This window comes from Schistocerca gregaria, chromosome 4 (genome assembly GCF_023897955.1).
Source record: "Schistocerca gregaria isolate iqSchGreg1 chromosome 4, iqSchGreg1.2, whole genome shotgun sequence".
In the NCBI taxonomy this organism is placed as follows: domain Eukaryota; kingdom Metazoa; phylum Arthropoda; class Insecta; order Orthoptera; family Acrididae; genus Schistocerca; species Schistocerca gregaria.
Genome location: NC_064923.1, coordinates 497,136,354 through 497,151,010, shown reverse-complemented (window position 1 = coordinate 497,151,010; position 14,657 = coordinate 497,136,354). Strand labels below are relative to the sequence as shown.

Below are 14,657 nucleotides of genomic sequence, written 5' to 3'. Positions count from 1 at the left end.
ACTTTAGAAAGGATGAGAAGGATTGTGGGTAGCTTGTTCCTCATTTTTTTTTGGGCACAATGATAAATGGTTGAAGCCCTGGAGAAGGATATGTTCAGTTGCTCTAGCCTGTATTTGTAATGGGTAATGAGGAAGGTGCTCCTTCACATCAGTTAAAGCTTTAACATAAGGTTACACTGCATAAAGAGTCGTTTATGACAGCATTTTGTATTTTTAAATTAAGTCAGTAATAATATGAAGTATTGAAAATCAATTTTTTGTTCTCCCAAGAAGCCTTTTGATAAGCAACCTGCAACTGGGTTCATGCACCATGAACCACAAAGTGTGAACTGGGATTTGAAGGTCATTGTGAAAGGAGGAGTGGCATCCAGAATGGAGAATTTTTATGGTGAAGCCATTAGGTGGTGGGGGAAGGGGGGGGGGGGGGGTTCTGTTGCATACGTGGCATTTATAACTGCGTACGGATCTGGGTTTTAGTTAAGGATAGGGATACTGATGCAGGTAGATGGAGTTTGGGTCAATTTGGGATGGGATGATGCTATTGAGGAGGTAAGGAATGTAAATGGTGTCATTAAATTATGGGAAAATGATGATATGCTGGACAGAGAACGTGGTGGCATTTGATGGAGAAAAATGAAGAAATAAACAAAGAAAAAATAAAAAGGTGAAACAGATGTGTTTTTCATTTCTTTGAATGTCTCACATTGTCTCAAATTCTAGATTTGTCATCTCCTTTCTGTGCTGAAAACATTCTTTTACCCTTAATTGTATTCCTCTCTTCCATTACATTAAATAATTTTCTCTAGTTGTTCTCTCCCCTTCCCTCTCTTTCATGCACTCACTTCTGTGTTCCTGTTCTGTATTTACTCCACAAACTGTTATGAACCAATTATGTTATAATCTTCTTCTTTCATCAGTTCAGATGATAGTTTTAGGCAAATCTAGCTCATTAGTTCACACTATTGTGTTACAGGTGGTGACCCTACAGGAACAGGAAAGGGCGGTATTTCTATTTATGGAAGAGCATTTGAAGATGAAATCCACGAGGAGTTGAAACATACAGGTACTGATCTGAAAATTATATTGTAATTATTCTCTCCATCTAAAATAAGAAAACTAACTAGTTTAAAAATAACAATATGTGATTCTCTCTTTGATTTTAGGTGCTGGAATTATATCAATGGCAAACTCGGGTCCAAATACCAATGGATCCCAGTTTTTCATAACTTTGGCTCCAACACAGTGGCTTGATGGGAAACATACCATATTTGGTAAAATTTTTAGTTTATGTAGTTCTTGCACACAATTATTTGATTCCTTTCCAACTTTTACATCCTATGATTAGTAATTATAGTGGTAAAATTGTTAAGATTGTAGGACATTGGACTGTAGTCTACTTTTCTATAAATGGAGTGTTTATATTAATAGGACAACAGATGTGTTCAGACTCCTTTTATAAACACTTTTAATGAATATTTGCCTTCTGTGTCAATTCTGGGGAGCGACGAAATCCTCATCAAACTGGCAGGTGATGAATGTTTTTCAGAAACTGATTGGTAGAGTTGTATCTCCAGCCTCATCTGGATGTCATTCCCCAACAATTACGATCATCAACACACTGTTATACACACTTTCCTTTTGGCACTGCGAGTGCCCTGCCGTTTTTCAGTATTTCTTAGAACAGTGAATCCATGACATCCCCTATTGTGCAAACTATGTACATGACATCATCATCACAGTGTGCTCCCCGCAGGGACATCTCGACAGTATTAAGACTCTTTTTCACTAAACTGCATGAGTCAGACCTTAAGTGCAGCCTGTGGAAGTCAAAGAGTTTTCAGGCAGAAGTAGAATATGTAGGCCATCTTCTTTCAAAGGATCGCATCCGTGCTCTGCAGCAGCATCTAGCAGCTGTTGCCAACCTTCCTAAGCTGTGAAACCTGAAGGAACACCAAACATTTTTAGGAAAAGTTAGTTATTATTCAAAAATTTTCCCCTATGAGGCAGATGTCACCCAACCCTTTAACAATTTGCAGAACAAAGGTGTTCCTTTTGTTTGTTTGGTGGACTGTGATGAGGTTTTCAACCGCATCAAATCATTGCTAATGTTGTCCCTATGTCTCGGTACCTTTAGACTGGATAAACAGCTTTTCTTGCCTCAGATGCTTCCCAATGGTGGTGGTGGTGGTGGTTGATGAAACACTCCTCCTTGATACAGATTCGGATGAAGTCAGCATTGTCATCCCACCGGTCCTGCAGTTCCGAATTATTTCACTACTTGTCCATGGTCATTGGGACATAACCCACATGAGAATACTAGGGACGCATTTTGTCAACTGGCCCAGCATAGATTCAGTTATTGAGAAGTCTGCCTGTGGCTCCAGACATGGTGCTGAGCATCAGACAGCCCCCAAACGAACTTTTTCTTTGTGGCCCACTTCTCATCAGCTGTGGGGTCAAGTTGACACTCCTTTCTGTTATTCCATGTGGTTAGTAGTCGTGGAAGCTCTATCAAATTACCCATATGTCATGTGCATTTCCTCTGTTTCATCAGAAACTACTGTGCAGGCTCTAACGTAGATTTTTGTGATCGAAAGATTGCCACTGATAATCATCTCCAGTAATGGACCACAATTGGCCTCAGTGGTGTTCCACGATTTTTGCATCCAAGACATTATTACTTACATCATGTCCACACCATTCCAAACCCAGTTGAATGGTGAGGTGGAACATATGAAGTGTACATTTAAGACACAGTTGGAAAAGTTCTTGGCAGACTTATATGCCAATAGAGCATTACCAGCTCAGCAGAGGTTCCACATGGCCAATTAACCCCGGACACTGTTACACCTGCTTTATCCTGCACCATGGCCACGCCCTTCACAATATGCTTTGGGTTATCCAGTCTGGATACCTCTTCAAGGGACCTACGCCTTCCGTTAAGAGGCAGCGCACGGTCAGGATGGAAGGATCTTAATTGTGGTCCCTCTATTTTGAGCCCAACCCGACGGATACCTATGGTAGATCGGGGAGAACCACCACTCAGGCTGTGTTGCTGGTGGGGCCGGAAGGTGCTAACTGCCACACCACGTATCATTGTAAGTCTCATTGTCTCAGCGTGAACTGTTTGTACAACCAACCTACACAGCCTATACCTCAGCCTCCACTACACTAACAACTTCTGATCTGACGCTTAAAGTTGGGCACCTTTTCAAGGGACCTACGCCCCCTGGTAAGAGGCGGCGCACGTCCTGGATGGAAGGATCTTAATTGTGGTTCCTCTCTTTTGAGCCCAACCCGATGGATACCTATGGTAAATCGGGGAAAACCACCGTTCAGGTCATGTTGTCGGCGGGGCCGGGAGGGGCTTGCGCCTGATGTACTCTAGTAGGAGCCTTGTCGGCTCAACAAAAACCGTTAGTGTCATTACCTTATAACTTTTACCACAAGTACCCTTTCATTAGCAACTTTGAGCCAAGCACAAAATCAGTTACCTCTCTATTGTATATCGTAAATAGTTTAGCAGGCTGGACATGAAATTCTTAGTATTAGTTTCTAGCTTTAACGTACCCCAATCTCTTCTAGTTATGTTAGTTTTTAGGATGGTAGATGTTAAAGGCATGGTGAGCAACAGCCAGCATCTTGAGTGTCATTCCAAGACCCGGGCCGCCACCCACAACCAGGTGACGGGCAATATTATACCTATCCCTACTCTATTCAGTTCTCTTCCTTCCTTCTTTCTAAATATTTAATTTCGTTTATTTTATTAATATCTTACTTGATTTTGTATTAGTTATACGTTTTTCTAATGCTGTACAAAAAGAAAGATATCAAATGGATCTAAACAGATCCCACCTCCACGTGGCGGGACACGGGCAATGGTGTGAGTGGGGACGGGAGCCGGTGTGGTGTTACTTTCAGTCACTCCAGACCCCGGATCCAGTCACAGCGGCTAAGTGGCAACATACGACCCACCATAAGAAATTAGATGGTGGGACATAAAATATAAGCAGCTATTGAAAAAAAAGTGTATCCAGTCTGGGAGCACATCTTCAGTTGGCTGCCAGGAAGGACGCTTGCCACAGTTCGGTAGATGCTGTCAGATGCCCTTCCTGCAGGTGCCGCCCCCTCATAGGGGCCAGGTGTCATGGAGCCTCCTTCCCTGGATGTGCTACTGGGTGTTGACAATATCGACATGGAGCCGCTGCCACCCTGGATGCTCCACTGATGTCTGGTGATGAGTGCCCAGACGCCAACCTCTTTCACCTGGCAGACATCCCCCTATTGTCACTGCCTCCATCTACTGCTGCCACGTGGTCTACAGAGACCGCACATGGGAGGTTGTCACTGCAACCTGTGCACCACAGTCGAGGCCACATCCACCTAGGCCAGAGACAGCTGATGATCTTTCCCTGTGAGGAAGACACCTCTTCAGATGCTGAAGAGCTGATGGAAGCCAATGCCTTCACTGTGCAGCTGCTGTTGTGCCATTGCCATCATGGCTATCATCATCATCATCATCATCATCATCATCATCATCAGGTCACCTGGGCAGATCTGGTGGCTTCCTGCCCCTTCCGCCAGCAGTGATCCATCCTCCTTTTTCATTCACTGGTGCCTGTGGCACTGGCCCATGGAAGAGGTGAGAGATGTAGCAGCACACCAGTTCACTCCACCACCATAGCATTTGTATTTGGCACCAGCGTAGCTCAGGTGAAGCAAGAGCACCACCATCGCCCACAACCAGCACTCTGGCCGGCAAATATGAGTACATTGGGCTGCTGCCAGCAGCGCCTCAACCAGTTGCATCTTCTCCACCATTCAGTCTGTGCCAGTGTGTATGCAATTGTCAGTGCTAGGACTCTGTACTTGCACAGTTAATAGTTGTGTTAATGTTTCTCTAATGCAGTCATTATTGGGCTTCCAATTATCAGTTAATGTAATTTTTGTGGATGTAGTGGTAGACAAACAAAGAGTGTAGATACTGCAGTCTTCAGCCTGAAGACGGGTTTGATGGGATCTACTTGCTACTCTATCTTGTGTCAGCCTTTTCATCTCTGAGTAACTTCTACAACCTACATCTATTTGAATCTGCACACTGTGTTCATCCTTTGGTCTCTCTCTACAATTTATATCCCTCTCATTTCACACCGTTACCAAACTGATGATTCCATCAAGTCTCATGATGTGACTCATCAACCGATCCCATTTCATTGTCAAATTCTGTCATAAAATTTATTTTTTTCCTCAGTTCTGTTCAGTACCTTCTCATTAGTTAGTCGAACTACCCATCTAATCTTCAGCATTCTTCTACAACATAAAATATAAACAGTTTCTGTTCTTTTTCTGTCTGAAATGCTTATCATTTACATTTCTCTTCTTTACAAGCCTACATTCTAAATAAAGATCTTCAGGAAAGACTTCCTCACTTAAATTTGTATTTGTTATTATCAGCATCCTTATTTCAAAAATGCATTTCTTGCTATAGCCAATCCACATTTTATGTTCTCTCTACTTTGACCATATTCATTTATTTTACAGACCATGTAGCAAAATTAATCTAGTACTTTTAGTGTATATGTTTGTAGTCTAGTTCCCTTGGCATCACCTGCTTTAGTTTATGTGCCATTATGTTTGTTTTGCTTTTGTTGCTCATCTTATAACCTCTTTTTCAAGATACCATATATTCCGTTCAGCTGCTCTTCCAAGTGTGTTGCTGTCTCTGACAGAGTTACAATGTCATTGGCAAACCGAAAGGTTTTAATTCTTCCTCATAAACTTTAATTTCCTCCCAAAATTTTATCCTTGATTTTGTTTACTGTTTGCAGATTGAATAACATTGGGGATAGGTTACAACTCTGCCCTACTCCCTTCTCAACCACTGCTTCCCTAAAAAAAAAAAAAAAAAAAAAAAAAAAAAAAAAAAAAAAAAAAAAAAAAAAAAAAAAAAAAAAACGTGAAAATTATTGCCAATAATGTCTGGGATATTATGAGATTGAGGTAATTGCTCCCAGTAATTAATCACAGCAATGGCATGAGGATTAGCATTAACTTAATCAGGAATCATCCTAAGTACATGTGTTGCCTTCTCCACTGTGGATTTCTGGAACCTTTTTTCTGCATTTCACGGGACAACAATGCACAGATTGACAACTAACTCTCTAATGTAGAAATTGTGAATCTGTGCTTAACACAAAACTAAAAAAATGTTGGAGAGGCTTGCTACACAAAACTATAGAAACAGTTTGAACCAGTCTTTTCGTATTAACACTTAGGAACAACAATACAAAAGAATGTAAAGTGGACTTACCATGTGGGGTTAACTGCATGAAAATAAATGAGTGTCTTCAATTCCATATTAAGTTGAACTAATAATGACATCAGTCACACAAGGAAGTGACATATGTCCACAAGCTTTTTTGCTTCATGAGAGAGAGTACCAGAAGTGCTGAAACATCTGAGCTGCCTGACCGTTGAAGAAATATGCTTGCTGTAACTCTGAACTCTGCTTTAGAAAGTTCTAAGAACTTGGTTCCAGGGCAAAATTTGCAAACATTCTCTGATCCCTACAACTTATTTCCTTAAGGACAGTTTACTCATGTTGTGGTCTTCACTCCAGAGACTGGTTTGATCCAGCTCTCCATGCTACTCTATCCTGTGCAAGCTTCTTCATCTCCAAGTAACTACTACAATCTCTTGGCTCCCCTCTATGATTTTTACCCTCCACGCTGCCCTCCAATACTAAATTGGTGGTTCCTTGATGCCTCAGAACATGTGCTACCAACCAATCCCTTCTTCTAGTCAAGTTGTGCCGCAAGTTCCTCTTCCCCCCAATTCTATTCAGTACCTCATTGTTAGTTATGTGATCATCAGCATTCCTCTGTAGCACCACATTTCGAAAGCTTCTATTCTCATCTTGTCTAAACTATTTGTCATCCATGTTTCACTTCCATACATGGCTACACTCCATACAAATACTTTCAGAAACAATTTCCTCAACTCCTGAAAACATTGTCCTCCTGAGAGATTCAAATGGGGGACTATTTTACCTCCGGAATATTTTACCCAACAGGATGCCATCATCATCTACATCTGCATGGATACTCTGCAAATCACATTTGAGTGCCTGGCAGAGGGTTCATCGAACCACCTTCACAATTCTCTATTAGGTTGGCGTCAACAAAGTATTTTCACATTCAGAGGAGAAAGTTGGTGATTGGAATTTTGTGAGAAGATGCCGTTGCAAAAAAAAAAAGCCTTTCTTTTAATGATGTCCAGCTCAAATCCTGAATCATTTCTGTGACTCTCTCTCCCATATTTCATGATAATACAAAACCTGCTGCCTTTCTTTGAACTTTTTTGATGTACTGCTTCAGTCCTAACTGATAATGATCCCACACCACAAAGCAGTATTCTAAAAGAAGACGGACAAGCATATTGTAGGCAGTCTCCTTAGTAGAGCGTCCTGCCAGTAAAACGCAGTCTTTGGTTAGCCTTTCCCACAACATTTTCTATGTGTTCCTTCCAATTTAAGTTGTTCGTAATTGTAATACGTAGGTATTTAGTTGAATTTATGGCTTTTAGATTTGACTGATTTATAGTGTAACCGAAGTTTAATGAGTTCCTTTTAGCATTCATGTGGATGACCTCACACTCTTCGTTATTTAGTGTCAACTGCCAGTTTTCATACTATTCAGATATTTTTTCTAAATTGTTTTGCAGTTTATCTTGATCTCCTGATGACTTTATTAGTGGAAAAATGACAGTGTCATCTGCAAACAACCAAAGGCAGCTGCTCAGATTGTCTCCCAAATCATTTACATAGATAAGGAACAGCAAACGGCCTATAACACTACCTTGGGATATGACAGAAATCACTTCTGTTTTACTCAATGACTTTCCGTCAGTTACTACGAACTGTGACCTCTCTGACAGGAAATCACAAATCCGTCACATAACTGAAACAATTTTCCATAAGCACGCAATATCACTATGAGCTGCTTGTGTGGTAGTGTCAAAAGCCTTACGGAAATCCAGAAATACAGAATCAATCTGAAATCCCTTTTCAGTAGCACTGAACGCTTCACGCGAATAAAGAGCTAGTTGTGTTTCATAGGAACAATGTTTTCTAAGCCCATGTTGACTGTGTGTCAATAGACCATTTTCTTTGAGGTAATTCATTATGTTGAAACACAATATATGTTCCAAAATCCTGCTGCATATCTACGTTAACGATATGGGCCTGTAATTTAGTGGGTTACTCCTACTATCTTTCTTGAATATTGTGTGACCTGTGCAACTTTCAGTCCTTGTGTATGGATCCTCCGTCAAGCGAACGGTAGTATATGATTGTTAAGTATGGAGATAATGCATCAGCATACTCCAAAAGGAACCTAATTGGTATACAGTCTGGATCAGAAGACTTGCTTTTATTAAGTGATTTAAATTGCTTCACTACTCCGAGGATATTTATATTTACTTCTACGTTACTCATGTTGGCAGCTGTTCTCGATTCGAATTCTGGAATGTTTACTTCGTCTAATTTTGTGAAGCCATTTCGGAAGAGAGAGTTGCAGAGTTAGGTGCCCGATCCCAATTGATAGCATCATTTGTGAATTTAATCCTCGTACGTGAGTGGTAGATGTTGAGAAGGGTAGCCCTATCAGAGACAAGGAAGATGTTTTTGCAAAGTGGAAACAGTAATGTAAAAAGCTGTACTCTGGAATTAACAAAAAGTATGGAAAATCAAGCAGTTGAGCAACATACTTTGGAACCCACAATTTTCTGAAGTGAAATAGAGAATGCGATTCAACATCTGAAGCCCCTGGTGTAGACGATATATCTGTAGAAATGATCAAAGAAATGGGACAGGAAAGTATTAATGTGGTGCATTCATTTTGTAAAAGAATATGGGAAACTGGGGAGTGACTGGATGACTGTTCAGAGTCTCTCTTCATCCCCTTACACAAGAAAGGGTCTATCAGGAACTGCTCCAACTACTGAACTATTGCCCTCATATCTCACTGAAGTAAATCTTTGCTCTACATCCTGAACCAACATTTGAAGCCATACATTCAGCCTCACATATCCACAGAACAAGCAAGTTTTGTTGTAGGGAAAGGAACTCGTGAACAGATCCTCAAAATAAGACAAATAATAGAAAAATCACGAGAGTTCTTGTTCCTGTTTTCATGTGCTTCCTTGACTATAGGAAAGCCTTTGACTGTGTTGTCTGGGAGAAGTTGTGGCAGGTGCTTGCAGAGTTAGGTGCCCGATCCCAATTGATAGCATTAATCAAAAGCCTATCCTATAACCACTTCACAGTTATAAAGACAAGTGCTGGCACATCTGATTCCTTAGTGTCTCCAAAGGTGTGAGACAGGATTGTGTCCTATCCCCACAACTGTACAACATCTATGCAGAACATTGCATTAGGAAAGCTCTTGATGGTTGGATCAAAGGCATCTCAATTGGTGGGAGAACTATCAACAACCTCCGGTTTGCTGATGACACTGTGCTTTTAGCCAACAGCGAAGATGAGCTTGCTGAGCTGCTAACGAAAATAAAGGACATTAGTCTAGCATATGGATTAGAGATCAACTTCAGCAAGTCCAAACTCATGATAACTGATCGAGAAGAAGAGACCCAGCTCAAAGATCAATTAAAGGAACTGGAAGTCATGCACACTTTCATCTACCTTGGGTCAACCATCTGCGGCATAGGAAGTTGTGAAGGTGAGATAAGAAGACTGATCATGCTAGGGCAAGTGGCTATGAAGAGGCTCACCAAGATCTGGCAGAGCAGAGCAATAACAAATAGCACAAAGATCTGCGTAGTTGAAACACTCGTGTTTTATGTTTTCTTTTATGGTTGCAAAACACGGACAACCAAGACCAGAGACAAACAGCGCATTGATGTGTTTGAGCTTTGGTGCATAGGATGCTATGAATAAAATGTACCAAAAGAAGAACAGATCTGTCCATTATTGTACATCTCGATTTCTTCAGATGCCTTTCTTCTAGATTGTGAGAAGAGACAAAGAAAATAATCTTGCAAGGAAAGATTGAGGGCACAAGACCGAAAGGAAGAGCAGTGAGCAGATGAATAGATCGAATCAAGATATCTGGTCTACCTCTTCAGCTGGCACTAAGAGAAGCTGGCAACCATCCAGGATGGAGACACTTGGTTCATGGGGTCATGATACTCAGCAAATGAGCGCAAGGTCTTATGATGAGACCAAGAGATGAGTACACTGAGCAGATTCAGAAGGATGTAGGTTGCAGTAGTTACTCAGAGATGAAGAAGCTTGCACAAGATAGAGTAGCATAGAGAGCTGCATCAAACCAGTCTTTGGACTGAAGACCACAACAACAACAACAACAACAACAGGCCATCATGTGTGATACCCATATATCATTCACCCATTATTTGAGAATAAGACCATTTGGCAATTTGCATTGAACTTTACACATAATTTTATATCTGTTTGAAACTTTTACTGGCATTCCCCCACATTATGATAAGAATTGCTGGTCATTTTCGCATCAGGCATGATGTTTTAACTTATTACGTCTTTACTACTAACTATATGTGCGACACATTTTGCAGGTGGTGTTCACGTATACCACTGAATGTACGTGCAAAATTATGATATTCTGTGACACATACCACAGGATATATTATGTCATAAACAGTGAGAGGCATGAAAAATTGCCACATCATGCATGACATTTAGATTAATTATTACTAACTTGCTGAACCAGTTTCGGTGAAATTTGGTAAGGGGATAGCTTGAACCATGAGTAAGAACATAGGCTACTTTAAAAATTGTGTAGTACAAGATACTCATTTGAAGAATAATATGTGAATTAGGGAAAATATTTACTTTGAAAAAGATATTTACTCTTTGAGTTTTGAATTTCATCATAATTGTGAAAATGTTTTACTGTTTTAGATATGTGCTATGTGATACAATTAAAAGCAAGAAATACAATGCATCTACAATCTTCATTGTGTTTAATCTATACTCCCACACTATTTGTTGCATAATGTATAGCTACTACGTGCACTATGCAGTACTTGAAAATAAGAACACTTATTGACTTGCACCAAACTTAACTCATAATTTCAGACCAGTACAAAATTTTTTCCCGCTTAAAACCCTCGCAGAATGATGAAAAGAAAAAAGTGTATCACTTACTGCATTTTCACTGTGTGTGCGTTAAAACTGTCACACCAGGCATTTTGTTTTAATTCATTACTACTAGCTACATTCATGACACATGTTACAGAAAGTGTTCACATATAGGACTGAATATATGTGCAAATTTGTATCACCGGACGGCACATAGTTCAAGAGATATGACGTATTAAATACTGAGATGCACGAAAAACTACTGCATCACGGTATGGCATTTGAATTTATTACTTCTTTGATAGTAACTCTATTAGCAATGCATATAGCACACAGTATCAACATATGCCACTCAAGGTACCTACGAAATTATATCATTGTACGTTACAGAGGGAGGGAGAAGAGGAGATTGACTAATAGAATTTAAATTAATGCATACCTGGGTAATGCCGGATAGTGAACTAGTATAAAATAAAAGTGGTAACAACTTCCATAGAAATATATAAGCTGACATTCTTCTCCAATTCATCTGTGAATGAAACTTCACTTGACTCGCTTAATAATCACAATTTATCACTGACATAACAGTAATTTTCAGGGAGCAGCTGTGAATGAAAAGTTAGTTGTTTTGTAGCAGGTGACAATAGGGGGAGAGGAGGATATAAAAGTTGCAGTAAAGTACAAAGAAGAAACTTGGCTAAACTGTGAGACACTAATATACAGGTTAAGACAGATTTCTCAAGAAGAAACAAGTTTTATATTACATTGCCACTTTATGGATGATTTGTATTGGTTGTAGCATCTTCAGACACCCATATTGCTTTCTTTTTCTTCCTTCCCTCCATGAAAGAAGATCTGTTTCTAAATCTTCACATGTCATTATTTTTTAGTCTTTATGATGGAAATCAATTCTTGGAGAGAACATAAAAAAATCTTAGCTCACTGAAAAGTGATGACTCTTCCAGTTATTACAGTATTTCATAAGGAGAGGCTCCCAGTGATGCAATCGACTTTTTGCAACCATGTATATGGTGGTGTAGGTTAAGAACCCAGGTATCACTGTCCCTCTAGAGCATTAAATTAGCACAATGTCTGCAACTGCAAACCGTAACATAACTTATTTCACCATTGGGCGCAGAATCATTAGTGGATTTGAAATTCCCAATCCTCAATCAGTTTTTGGTTTATTTTTTGCATTTTTCTATTGCATTAGTTTTGCGAGTGTGCAGCATTTAAAATTTCTGACAATGCAAATTCAACACCAGCAGTGTTACGACAAAAGAATGGAGGAATTTGATGAAGAATTTATGTAAGTATAGAAAGCTAGCTTTTATAGTTCATCAATTGGGTAATAACAATTTATGTTTTAGATGTTTGTATGATTACCACCCAAAAAACTACATCTCACAATAAAAAATAAATTTTTGTGGCTGTTGCACAATCAATATGAATACTAGTAACTATTTTGTTGTTGTTGTTTTTTGTTGCTTGATTGGTACTTTTAAATGATTACATATTGCATTATATAAATAAAAGGAATTAAAACCATGTGGACAAAGATTCCAAATCAAAAAAGTATGACAGGAAGACAATATAAGAACAAATAAAGAAGTTAATACAATGGTTAAACTGACTTGGCAAAGGATTAGAAAATTTAAAACCTTACATATGAAGCAAATAAAAATTTAAAAAAATAAATATTGTGGGATTATAAAGGATTCAAACACGCCATTTATCAATTTTATGTAATACATAGTTTAGTGTCCCCGCCAGTGGACATTGCTATGAAGGTAGATGAGCTAGTGTGGTTATCATGGTGGTATAGTGCAAAAAACAGCCATGAGGGGGTGCTTACAATGTGTGGTATGACAGAACCACTGGCTGTAGTGTTTATCTGTGGGTGACAGTAAGCCGGGAAAGGGGGGTTTCTAACATTGATCACTGCAACCATGTGCTGTTTCCATGTGCTCAGTCATAAACCACCTGTGCCTGCCATGTGTTGTGTTTATCTCCATGCACATCTCTATGCATTTCAGACTTTGTGGTGCCCCATAGTGGACGAACATGTCAAGTTTACATTTTTTCTTGTGGGGTTCTGTCCTCTGGCTTGTTATCAGGGAACCTTTAGCCCATAGAGTACCTTGTGCTGACAGTGTTTTCAGCAGTGTTGTCATGCCTGTGCAGATGCTAAAGTGGTGACAAAAAACATTCTTACATGAGTGACGCTTCTATTTTTTTGCCTCCCTTTCAAAGTGCTAATTCTGGGCCATGAGCAGACTGCAGGCGTTGCTAAACCAGAAAGAGGACGTCATATGCTGGTTTCAATGATTCTACAGAAAGGTGGGAAAATTACCTACGTCAGTTCTTGCTGCACTGCCAGGCAAAGTGTACTGTTGACCCAGTTGACAAATGCATATTGTTAATGTCCAGCAGTGTGAGATTGTATGAAATTGTGCAAAATTTGAAGCACACCACTGAGTCTGAGTAACTCCCTTAGATGAACTTTGTCAGATGCTTATGTTGTAGTTTGGACATCAAACCCATGTGATGATGGCATGGTTGAGTTTCATAAGGAGCCAAGCACCCTAGCAGTCGTATGCAGCTTGGAATGCTGATGCAGGTTCTCTCATGCAAGTGTGGTTTTGAGTATCCCATATCTGCTACCTCATAGGTCCAAACTAGGGTGTTGACCTTGTCTGATCCTTCTGTAGCCGACGTTCAGATCGTAGAATTGCATGAGCTTACAGTAATGGCAAGGGACATCCTTTCTGACAATTGGTAGATGGTGCAATTAGATGTACATGGTAAACAGCCCCCATTACCCCATGGGGCTACTCAGGCAGCCTCCCACACTTCAGGTCACCATGTTTTGACACCATTGATGATTCTGGCACAGTGACATTGCAGTGTTATTCATTGCCTGTTGAGCTCTGTGGATCTGCATAGCTCTTGGCATTATAATCGCTGCCTGTGGTGTCTTTTGGGTCTTCAGCTTACTCTCCTTCCACTAAAAGGGTAAACCAGCAATCCTGCTCCTGTTTTCTCTTGGTACATATTTGACATGATTGCCTGCACGTGGAGGCTGTGTGTGGGGTATGCCATCAGGAGGGTCATTTAGCAACTGTTTGCGACAGTTAGCAAGCTGTGGATTGGCCCTTGGATGTGGCTTTGTTTCCACTGGACTCTGGAGCTGTTGCTAGCACCCCACATGGATCGCCCCATCACATTTTACTAATATTGGTTGTGGATAGGCATCTGGTTGAATTTTGAATACACAGGAGTGACAGTCAGCCTCATCAGTGTACAAGGAGAGGTCTCCAGGGGTGAGAGAGACTTTTTGAAACCATCAATATTGTGGTGTAGGTTAGGGTCCCAGTTCTCACCCTGCAGCCATTCACCCTGGGGGGGGCCATTTCCAAGTAACTGACAAAAAAAGTATTTTAATTTTTCATTATGTTCTACACTCTTAATACTGATGGTAATATTGACGTTCAGTGGTGTCTTGGTGTAGTGGCTAGCATAC

General features: G+C 40.2%; 1 protein-coding gene across 1 annotated transcript in view; it reads left to right on the top strand.

Moving 5' to 3' along the window:
• LOC126267053 (peptidyl-prolyl cis-trans isomerase-like 1) overlaps nt 1-14,657 on the top strand; it is an 88,572-nt gene that overhangs the window by 55,385 nt on the left and 18,530 nt on the right. The window contains exons 3-4 of the mRNA XM_049971891.1: nt 974-1,063; nt 1,164-1,271. Coding sequence (XP_049827848.1) covers nt 974-1,063; nt 1,164-1,271 — 198 coding nt within the window. The remainder of the gene's footprint in view (nt 1-973; nt 1,064-1,163; nt 1,272-14,657) is intronic.